General features: G+C 39.4%; 1 protein-coding gene across 1 annotated transcript in view; it reads right to left on the reverse strand.

The window, feature by feature from the left end:
• LOC109911199 (polymerase (DNA directed), epsilon) overlaps positions 1–10,236 on the reverse strand; it is a 105,367-nt gene extending 95,131 nt beyond the window's left edge. The window contains exons 1-5 of the mRNA XM_048611735.1: positions 10,048–10,236; positions 8,747–8,854; positions 7,489–7,617; positions 3,778–3,880; positions 3,473–3,528 (exon numbers count right to left, since the gene is read on the reverse strand). Coding sequence (XP_048467692.1) covers positions 3,473–3,528; positions 3,778–3,880; positions 7,489–7,617; positions 8,747–8,854; positions 10,048–10,218 — 567 coding nt within the window. The 5' untranslated portion in view covers positions 10,219–10,236. The remainder of the gene's footprint in view (positions 1–3,472; positions 3,529–3,777; positions 3,881–7,488; positions 7,618–8,746; positions 8,855–10,047) is intronic.
• Positions 10,237–10,543: the final 307 nt, after the last annotated feature.

Genomic DNA, 10,543 nt, shown 5'->3' on the forward strand with positions numbered 1-10,543 from the left:
GCAGGTGGCGGAAGTGGCGGAGAATGATGCGTTGAATCCGGAGGTTAATGGTGTGATACGTGAGGACAAGGGGAATTCTGTCTTTGTTTTTTATTGCGGGGAGGGCGTGGGAGGGCTGAGGTGCGGGAAACGCAAGAGATGCTGTCGAGGGCGTTTTCGACCACTGTGGTGGGGAAATTGCGGTCCTTGAAAAACGAGGACATCTGGGATATCCAGGAATGGAACGCCTCATCTTGGGAGCATATGTAGTGGAGGCGGAGGAATTGGGAATAGGGGATCACATCCTTGCAGGAAGGCGGGTGAGAGGAGGTGTAGTCTAGGTAGCTATGGGAGTCGGGGGGCTTGAAATAGATATCAGTTTCCAGGTGGTTACCAGAGATGGAGACAGAGAGGTCCAGGAAGGAGAGAGAGGTATCAGAGATGGACCAGGTGAACTTAAAGTTGGGGTGGAAGGTGTTAGTAAAGTGGATGAACTGTTCGAGCTCCTCGTGGGAGCACGAGGCGGCGCCAATACAGTCATTGATGTAACAGAGTTCAGTTCAAGGTACAGATGGCAGTGAGGGTTAAAATTTCATGTTGGCAAATTGATGACAGACCTGGAGCGTACAAAAAAATTCAAATGCAATCAAAGTTTAAGCTTAAATAATATCCAGACGAAAATATGATCTTATCCCATTCAAGGAGCATTGCGAATATTTCTTATTACACTGTCATGATTTAAATTGTTTCTTTATAAAGATACCAGATCATAGAATTTGAACAGCATTTGAAGGATCGGAAATCCAACAATAGCCAGGCATATCATTGAGGAGGATATTTACTTTTGTAGAACATCATTTTAAATGGACTTTGATCAAAGAGCAAACCATTTTTAATCAAAATTCATTCCACCAAAATGGGACCTTTGAAAAATGTTTCAAGTACCTTCCCGAGTTCAGAGGGGTAAGTCATCTCAACTGCAATGTATGCTGTACCTTACTTTCATAGAATCGTAGAGTCCCTACAGTGGAGATACAAGCCGTTCGGCCCATCAAGTCACCGACCCAATAAAGAGCACCCGCCTCCCAAGTGCATCCTTGCTGGTAAACCTTGTCAATACTTTTCTGTTATAGCTTTATACAAATCATTAAGTTGCACAGGAATTGAACATAAAGCATCAATTTATTTGGTCATGGAATGTTGGTGTCCAGTTATATTTGTACAAGTCGTCTTCACAATATGGTACAAAACAAAATGCTTTATTTAAGATGAACTCAACGTCTTCCAATTACTGATCCAGCATTTCAGACTTTAAGCCTGCCTGAAAATTTTTCCAACACCATGTTTAAAACTTTGACTACTTTCATCTCTGTTGCAAAAGTCTCTTTTAATTTTGTTCTCTTCAGTCCAAAAGGGAGCAAAAGGTATTTCAACAAAATGTATGAGAAAGATTCTTTGACTGTAGAAATGCTAAGTGTTAATTTATTTGCCGCAAAATAAAAATCAAGCTTCATTTAGATTATTAATTATCTTTCATTTAGAAGTCTCAAAATAACTATGATTAGATTTTGTTGTTTCTTTCTAAAATAAACAGTAATAAGTTTTAAAATCCTCTCTGGATAAATTTCTTGATGTTCAATTACATAGAACATACAACAGTACAGCACAGTACAGGCCCTTCGGCCCACGATGTTGTACCAAACTTTTACCCTAAACCTAAGGTCTATCTAACCTCTAGCCCTACCTTATACTATCATCCATATGCCTATCTAATAGCCACTTAAATGCCCCTAATGAGGCCAATTCCACTACCCTCTCCAGCAATGCATTCCATGCCCCGACCACTCTCTGAGTAAAGAACCTACCTCTGACGTTTCCCCTAGATCTACCTCCACTCACTTTAAAACTATGCTCCCTCGTAATAGCTACCTCCACCCTAGGAAAAAGTCTCTGGCTGTCCACTCTATCTATACCTCTGATCATTTTGTACACCTCTATCAAGTCACCTCTCATCCTTCGTCGTTCTAAAGAGAAAAGCCCTAGCTCTCTCAACCTTTCCTCGTAAGACCTTCCTTCCATTCCAGGCAACATCCTGATAAATCTCCTCTGCACCTTTTCCAACGCTTCCACTGACTTTTGTCAATAGCTTTTGTCAAAAGCAGTGGAAGCATGTACTATTGTAGACAAGTGCAGGCAAAAGTCAGGTTGGTATGGAGTGTGAATGAGTGTGAGAGAATGGGGAAAATCATAGCTTTTGTTTACTCCCTCAAGTACGATAAATTCTTGATTTGCTGGCAGAAGTTGGCAGAGCCAAGTTAAGATTTCTGGTAGACACAAATGTTGATTTGGTCCCACAAAACATACTAAAGGAAAGGATATATTAAAAAAATTATCATGCAGAATGCCACCTTCAGTAACACTAAAAAAGGTTAACTAGTGACACTGTATTGCCTACAGCACCAGTCAAAAGATCCAAGTGGTACCAACATCAATGTGGTTGGCTCATACAGGTAGTTCTGCTATAACGCATGTTTCATTAACGTGAATTGGCTGTAACGCAACTGATGAATAGTAGGCGCTATTTGGATAACACAAGCTTTCTGCTGTACATGTATAGCGATTTCCCTACAACGCGATTTTCTATGGCGTGAGGTCACACAAGAATGCAACTATCGCATTATAGGAGAACTAACAGTACCTGCCCTTTGAAATGGCTCAGTAAGTCACTAAGTTCAAGGGTTAAAAGAGATAGGCAACAAACTTTTGTCTTGCCAGTGATATCCACATCCCCAAGAAAGAAAGAAATGTTACCTGACCAGCACCAGTAAAACAAATTATGGGACAAACTACTAGAAATGATGGGATAAAGACATTCTAAGCATGATGGCCAACTGCCCTGGATTTTCTGGGACTGTCACATAATTTTGCTTTTTGTCTCATGTCTTTCTGGGGCATGTTTTTTCCCAGATTTCTTCAGTCTCTGTTCATAACACTGTACAGTGAATGAAGTTGAAGTTAGAGGCATCAGATTCAGGGCAGGATTAACACTTCTGTGACAGTAGTTTCAGAAACATGAAGCAGCACATAAAGAGACTACTTCTCCTTTCCTCCCCTCCCACCTCTCTCTCAATCCTGTTAGCATCCATACTCCACGTACAAGGACTTGCCAGCTATCTCCATGGCAAACTGTCCCTTAATTCCTTCCACGAAAGCTAGTCATCCTGGCAACAAAAATTGCTCCAATATCTGGAGTTTTGTAAGTATTCATGATTTGCAAGTTAAAAAATAGACTAAATTCTCTAAAGCATTTAGGAAGAAAATCAATATACACAAATGGTTAAAAAGGTAAATTTCTTTTATGATGTTCCCATTAAGTAATTAAAACTTTCTAATTAAATGCCGAGAAGCAATGCTATTAGCATAAAATGAAATTCTCTCTCATGTATCTTCTTTTTAGGCAAAATGCTCAACGCCCTTCAGGATATTGACAAACTGTTCCCATTTCAGTTTCTGCATCGCCAAGACCCTTAATTAGCAAAACAGGAAGTTCTATACAACAAAACGCAAGGGTAAAATGAAATTAAATTATTATAGGTTAGCGAAATGTAGAAAATAAGAACAGGAGTGGACTTTTCACCCCTTCAAACCTGTTTCAACCATTTTCTCTGAACATTGCCTATTCCTGTTTCGCCCTCATATCCTTTGATCCCTTTAACCAAGTACTATACATAACTCATTCAAGGTATGCGAGAGATGGTCTATATGCTAGACACAATCTATATAATTATTTGTACTCACTAAACTCTCCTCGCCACATCCAGGTCATCTTGCGTTGGCAGTATGCACCTGGTTTGTTGAAATCACATGCTGCACAGGTGGCTTCATCCACAATGGCAGAAGGCTGCATGAAAAAAAGAATAACAAATTGTGAATCAATATATGCAAATGGAAATTTTATTCAGAGGTTTTACGCAATTAACTATTCAATACTAAATGAGCATTTTGCATCAGTATTTACTGTGGAGAAGGATCAGTGTTTACTGTGGAGAAGGATATGGAAGATAGAGAATGTGGGGAAATAAATGGCGACATCTTGAAAAATGTTCATATTACAGTGGAGATGTTGCTGGATGTCTTAAAACGCATAAAAGGTGGATAAATCCACGGGACCTGATCAGGTGTACCCTAGAACTCTGTGGAAAGCTTGAGAAGTGATTGCTGGGCATCTTGCTGAGATATTTGTAACATCAATAGCCATAGGTGAGGTGCCAGGACACTGGAGGTTGGCTAATGTGGCATCACTATTTGAGAAAAACGGAAGGAAAAGCCAGGGGAGTGTAGACCAGTGAGCTGGACAAGTTGTTGGAGGGGATCCTAAGGGACAGGATTTACATGTATTTGGAAAGGCAAGGACTGATCACTGATATTCCAAATGGCTTTGTGCGTGGGAAATCATGTCTCACTAACTTGATTGAGTTTTTTGAAGAAGTAACAGAAAAGGTTGATGAGGGCAGAGTGGTGGACATGGTCTACATGGATTTCAAGTAGGGTGTTCAACAACATTCCTCATGGCAAACTGGTTAGCAAGGTTAGATCATACGGAATAGAGGTAGAACTAGCACACGGAATAGAGGTAGAACTAGCTACTTAGATGCAGAACTGGCTCGAACTTAGAAGATTGAGGGTGCTGGTGGAGGATTGCTTTTCAGACAGGAAACCCATGAATAGTGGTGTGCCGCAATAATTGGTGCTAGGTCCACTGTTTTTTCCTACTTATATAAATGATTTGAATGTGAAAATAGGAGGTATGGTTATCAAGTTTGGAGATGAAACTAAAATTGGAGGCGTAGTGGACAGCAAAGAAGATTATCTCAGAGTACAACGGGATCTTGATCAGATGGGCCAATGGGCCAAGGAGTGGCAGATGGAGTTTAATTTAGATAACTGTGAGGTGCTGCATTTTGGAAAGGCAGATCAGGCAGGACTTAGATACTTGATGGTAAGGTCCTGGGGAGTGCTGCTGAACAAAGAGACCTTGGAGAGTAAGTTCATAGTTCTTGAAAGTGGAGTCACAGGTAGATAGGATAGTGAAGGTGGCGTTTGGTATGCTTGCCTTTATTGGTCAGTGCATGGAGTATAAGAATTGGGAGGTCATGTTGCGGATGTACAGGATATTGCATCCATTATTCCAACAGTGGCCCAACCAATTCTGGTCTCCCTGCTATAGGAAGGATGTTGTAAAACTTGAAAGGGTTCAGAAAAGATTTACAAGGGTGTTGCCAGGGTTGGAGGGTTTGAACTATAGGGAGAGGCTGAATAGACTGGGACTATTTTCCCCTGAGCATCAGAGGCTGAGGGGTGACGTTATAGATGTTTATAAATTCATGAGGGGTATGGATAGGGTGAATAGTCAAGGTCTTTTCCCCAGGGTAGGGCAGTCCAAAACTAGAGGGCATAAGTTTAAGGTGAGACGGAAAAGATATGGAAAGAGTAAGTAGGTATACTGTTCTCTTTTGCTTAGATAACAAGGAGTCTGAATGGTTTACAGAAGCAAAAAGGGATCTAAAGGTACAGTTTCACAAATCAAGTGCAACAGAAGTCAAACAATATAAAAACAACTACTGGAGTTAATTTCTAACGCAAAAACAGAAATTGCTGCCGAAACTTGAAAGATACACCAGAATTTCTCCAGCAATTTGTTTTTTTTTGTTTCAGATCTCCAGCATTCTCAGTTCTGTGTTTTAGTTTAGGAATTGATTTCAAGATGTGATAAGTATAGCAGTTATGCTAAACTTGCACTGAAACTTGGTTAGAACACATTTGAAATAGTTCCAAATGTAAAGATATGGAGTGCATTACAATGGTGCACAGACTCAAAAGATGACTCCGCAACAGACTGGATATAGTTATCAAGAAAGGCTGAACAGACTGGTGCTCGTTTTTCTAAAGCAGAGAAGATGGAAGAGTGACCTGACAGAGGTGATGAAGATAAATAAATGGGTTTGCTAGAATAGTTTGGAGAAAATGTTTCCGAGCTTGTAGGGAAGTTCAAAAACTAAAAAGGTCACAGTTATTAATAAATCTAACAGGGAATTCAGAATAAAGTTCTTCACCTAAGACAGTGTACCAAAAGGAGCAATTGAGGCAAGCTGATAATGATGCATTAAACGAGAGCAAGATGAACACTAAGGGAGACAGACATAGAACGATACGCTGACAATGTTAGACAAAGTCATGTGGGAAGTGGTTTACATGGAGCATAATTACCAGCACAGACCACTTGCCAGATCTGGCCTCTTTCTACACTTTTAAAACAGAAGATTAATCGGCTTGGGTATTTGGTCTGTTGCTATATTGTAGATATTTTCTAATCAACCTGTTCAGAAATGCAAATACACAACTCCACAGCAAGTGAAATTTGAACTCAGGCTACCTAGTCCAGAGGTAGAGACATTACTATTGTGCCACAATAGCCCTTGTTTCTATATGGCACACTTGATGCAGAAGAAACCTGAATGAGATCAACACAGATTTAATTATCATAATTAGTAAGACACTAACTAATTTTTTCTTAAGATTGATCACTTGTCAACTCAAAGCACAGGATTTTCTCCTGTGTCAGCAAATCGGATTCTTCCATTTGCAGCCAACAAAAATTTGAAGGCACAAACACCTTTACAGTTGCTGCTAATTGTGCATCAGCCTCTTGGAATACAACACATGAACAATGCTTCTCTCACTGGACTCCTCAAATTATTTACCATTTTGGACTGTCGTCATGTTGCAGTTGTACAGGACATTGGCAAGGCCACTTTTAGAATACTGCATACAATTCTGGTCACCCTTCTATGGGAGAATGTTGTTAAACTTGAGAGGATGCAGAAAAGATTTACAAGGATGTTGCCTGGACTGAAGTTTGAGCTATTGGGAAAGGCTGAATAGGCTGGGGCTTTTATCCCCTGGAATGTCAGAGGCTGAGGGGTGACATTATAGAGGTTTATAAAATCATGAGTGGCATGGATAGGGTAAATCACCAAGGTTTTTTTGCCCCAGGGAGGGAGAGTCCAAAACTAGAAGGCATATATTTAAGGTGAGACGGGAAAGATTTACAAAGGATCTGAGGGGTAACTTTTTTTCTAAAAACACAGAGGGTGCAGCATATATGGAACGAGCTGCCAGAGGAAGTGGCGGAGGCAGGTACAATTACAACATTTAAAAGTCTTTTGGATGAGTATATGAATAGGTAGGGTTTAGAGGGATATGGGCCAAGTGCTGGCAAATGGGGCTAGGTCAGATTGGGATGTCTGGTCGGCATGGGTGAGTTGGACCAAAGGGTCTATAACATGTTTGAGTCATTAGGAGCATAGTTAAACTACTGGTTAGGCAACAACTAATGGCAAATCAGATAAACGGCCAAATTTGAATATAATGCAAAGATCATTTAGAAAAGAGAAAGATAATACTTCACTAAAACCACAACTTAATATTACATTAATAAACCAACAGTACCTGCAAGCGGTTGGTCAGAATGATGTTAGGGTACATTGCTCCTACATCCAAGTGGTAAATGAGTGGACATTCAATCCTGTTGGGAACTTCCTTCAAACAGTTCAGTTTCTTTTTAATCTCATCACAAACCTACAGGAAAGAAAATTCACCCATCTGAAAGTCCTTAGAAGCAAACTATTGTTGAGTACTAGATACTTAGAAACTTAGCTTAAAATTTAAGATATCCAATCAATCACAAAGTTTGACTTCTCTCCTTCTTTAGCAGCATTGGTTTGTATGTACATTGAATATAAAAGAACTATTCACCAAAACCAAGGAATGGGTGTTCAACTACTTTTCTCCACTGTATGGGATACAAGAGATTTGCAAGGCAAAAAATGCAAGGAAAAACTGTTAAGAGGTTAAATTAAAAATGGTCTAAACACTACATTCTATTAAACATATGAAATTTGCTATTCAGAGGATGAAAATATTTTGAAAGATCGGTAATATGATGTTCAATCTTAAGCAACCAACTCTAAGGATAAACAGGCTGTGGAAAAAATGAACAATGCACTAAGATCTTAGCTGAGGTTCGGGACTAAGCTGTAAGAAGGAACTGCATAACTGGAGTTACCCTTGCTTGCAAACAGTCAAGGCATTCACGATGAATGATTAAACAAATAGGGAATAACTTTCCAACTCATTGAAAACTCCAGAACTCAAGAAATTCAGAATTCTGACTAAAGCAGTCACACATAAACATTGAAAAAAAACCTGCGTAAGAATTCTTTTTCATTTCACAGAATGAGGGCTTGGCTGGCTCGGTCAGCATTTATTGCCCATCCCTACTTGCCCAGAGTGAGGCTATGAGTCAACCACATTGCTGAGAGTCTGGAGTCATATGTAGGCCAGAACAGGTAAGGATGGCAGTTCCTTCCCTAAAGGACATTAGTGAACCAGATAGGTTTTCCGACAATCAGCAATATACTCATGGTCATCATTAGACTCTTAATTTCAGATATTTATTGAATTATAAATTCCACCATCTGCCATTGCAGGATTTGAACCCACACCCCCAGAACATTACCTGGGTCTCTGGGTTAACAGTTCAGCATTAATACCACTAGGCCATTGCCTCCTCATGTCAACAATGTGAAATAGGTTGCATAACATCATCATTCCAGGGTCAACAAAAGTAAATAACTATCCGTGGGAGGCTCCAGAAATGGACTTAATGGCAGCATGTACACAACCATAAAACAGCAACAATACTCACCTCTTGGAAATTAGTAACCTGGTCTATGGGAAGTTTCTCCTCTTCCTCAATGGCATGTCGCATGGTATGCTCCACTCTTTGCAGCAAGAAATCAAATGCTGCTGGGTTCTGGAAAAAGGAAGACCATGAGGGGGAGAAAAAAAGCAAAGGATCAATAATGTATGCCTTAACAAACAAAAATCCAATACAGGATTATAATTCCTACTAAATCTTATTGTAAACACTTCCTAACCAGCGCAGATTTACTTCTAACTTCAATACAAGACTGATGAGAAGATGTTAAACAATTTCTGAGATGGTAGGCAGAAAACCATGTTGATAACCTCAAATATCAGAACTCCTTACAGCAAATACCTATGAAAGTTTGTCAGGGGCGGCAACAAAAGAGGAAAGGAAATGGATCATCCCACATAATTCCCTTGTTGTCATACAAAAGCTTTTGGCCCCTGCTCAGTAATTTGGTCTCAAACATGTTCTCCAATTCTACTACTGTTCATTTGAAAGCAAATATACTGATGTTGAGAATGAAGTAAGGCAACTAGTTTAGAATTTAACTTGATTTCTAAACAGGTCACAATTTTGATTTACTGCCACAATTCAATGTTCTCCTGAGGAAGTAAACACAGCCAGAGGCTTCATTCTCAACGAGAAAAATCATGCAAGACTGGCCTTGCCTAACAGGAGCATTCCTGCTGTCAAGCAATCATCCAGACTGAAATCTTCAATATTAAGAGTCATCACAGTGATTAATTGTTTTTTAACAAGTAAACAAGATAACATTTAAGGGTAAAGAAAGTCAAAACTAAAAAAAAAATTTAGAAAGATAATTAACTACATAAGTTGATTAGAATGCAATTTTTGTTTGGCAGATTGAGGCTAAAGCAGTCCATAGATTCTTTAAAACGTTATTAGACAGTTTCATAATGAAAACACTAGAGCTTGTGATTAAACTTTTATGACTCAAGGAGACAACATAAAATTGCACAGAAATGATGGACTGATTCACCTGTTGAGCTACATCACTGTAATTCCAAGTCTCACAGTAAAATACATGTGAATGGGAGCAATGAACCTATATCTATCCCTCATCAATGAAGGAATTGTCTGGATAATAAAATTTGTAAGGAGCTGTAATTTAGCATCAGAAGACTGGGATCAGAAGACTCAGACTGATTTTAACTGCAAGCAGCCAAATATTTTACTGTCAGTTTGCCTTCAATGTTACAGGTGTAATTTCATGTAGACTTCACATAAATTGGCTTCTGTTGTGCATTTAATTGTGACAACACAAGTATACACACCATTTTAAATCGGCATGGTATGTCACTACGAAAAACTCCCGATTCCAAAGCTTCCACATGTCCTCCTACGTAAGTCTCTGAATCAAGCACATGACCATCATTTGTTAGTTTATTAAAGACTTGTTCCTGCTTGTTTGGGAAGATTATATTGGCATGAAAAGCCTGCACCATGAGGAGTGCCTCACAAAGTGTTCCAGAACCTTTTCTTAGTACCTGATGGAGACAAAGCAGAAATTACCACCAGGAATGAAAATACATTTACTCATTCAACTGCATGGAAACTTAGTATAAAAAGGTGGAAATTGACTGCATCAGCTCTTACTAGATACTACCTTAAATATAGAACGCAAAAACTGTCATGTTATTGACACTGTAAAACATTAGTGCCATCTAGTGGCAGTAACTGTACATTGCAAACAGCAACATGACAACTCCAAAAAATGTGGAGAGCTAACAAGGTGGAGAATAACAAGGTGTAGAGCTGGATGAACACAGC

This window comes from Rhincodon typus, chromosome 24 (genome assembly GCF_021869965.1).
Source record: "Rhincodon typus isolate 14 chromosome 24, sRhiTyp1.1, whole genome shotgun sequence".
Taxonomy (NCBI): domain Eukaryota; kingdom Metazoa; phylum Chordata; class Chondrichthyes; order Orectolobiformes; family Rhincodontidae; genus Rhincodon; species Rhincodon typus.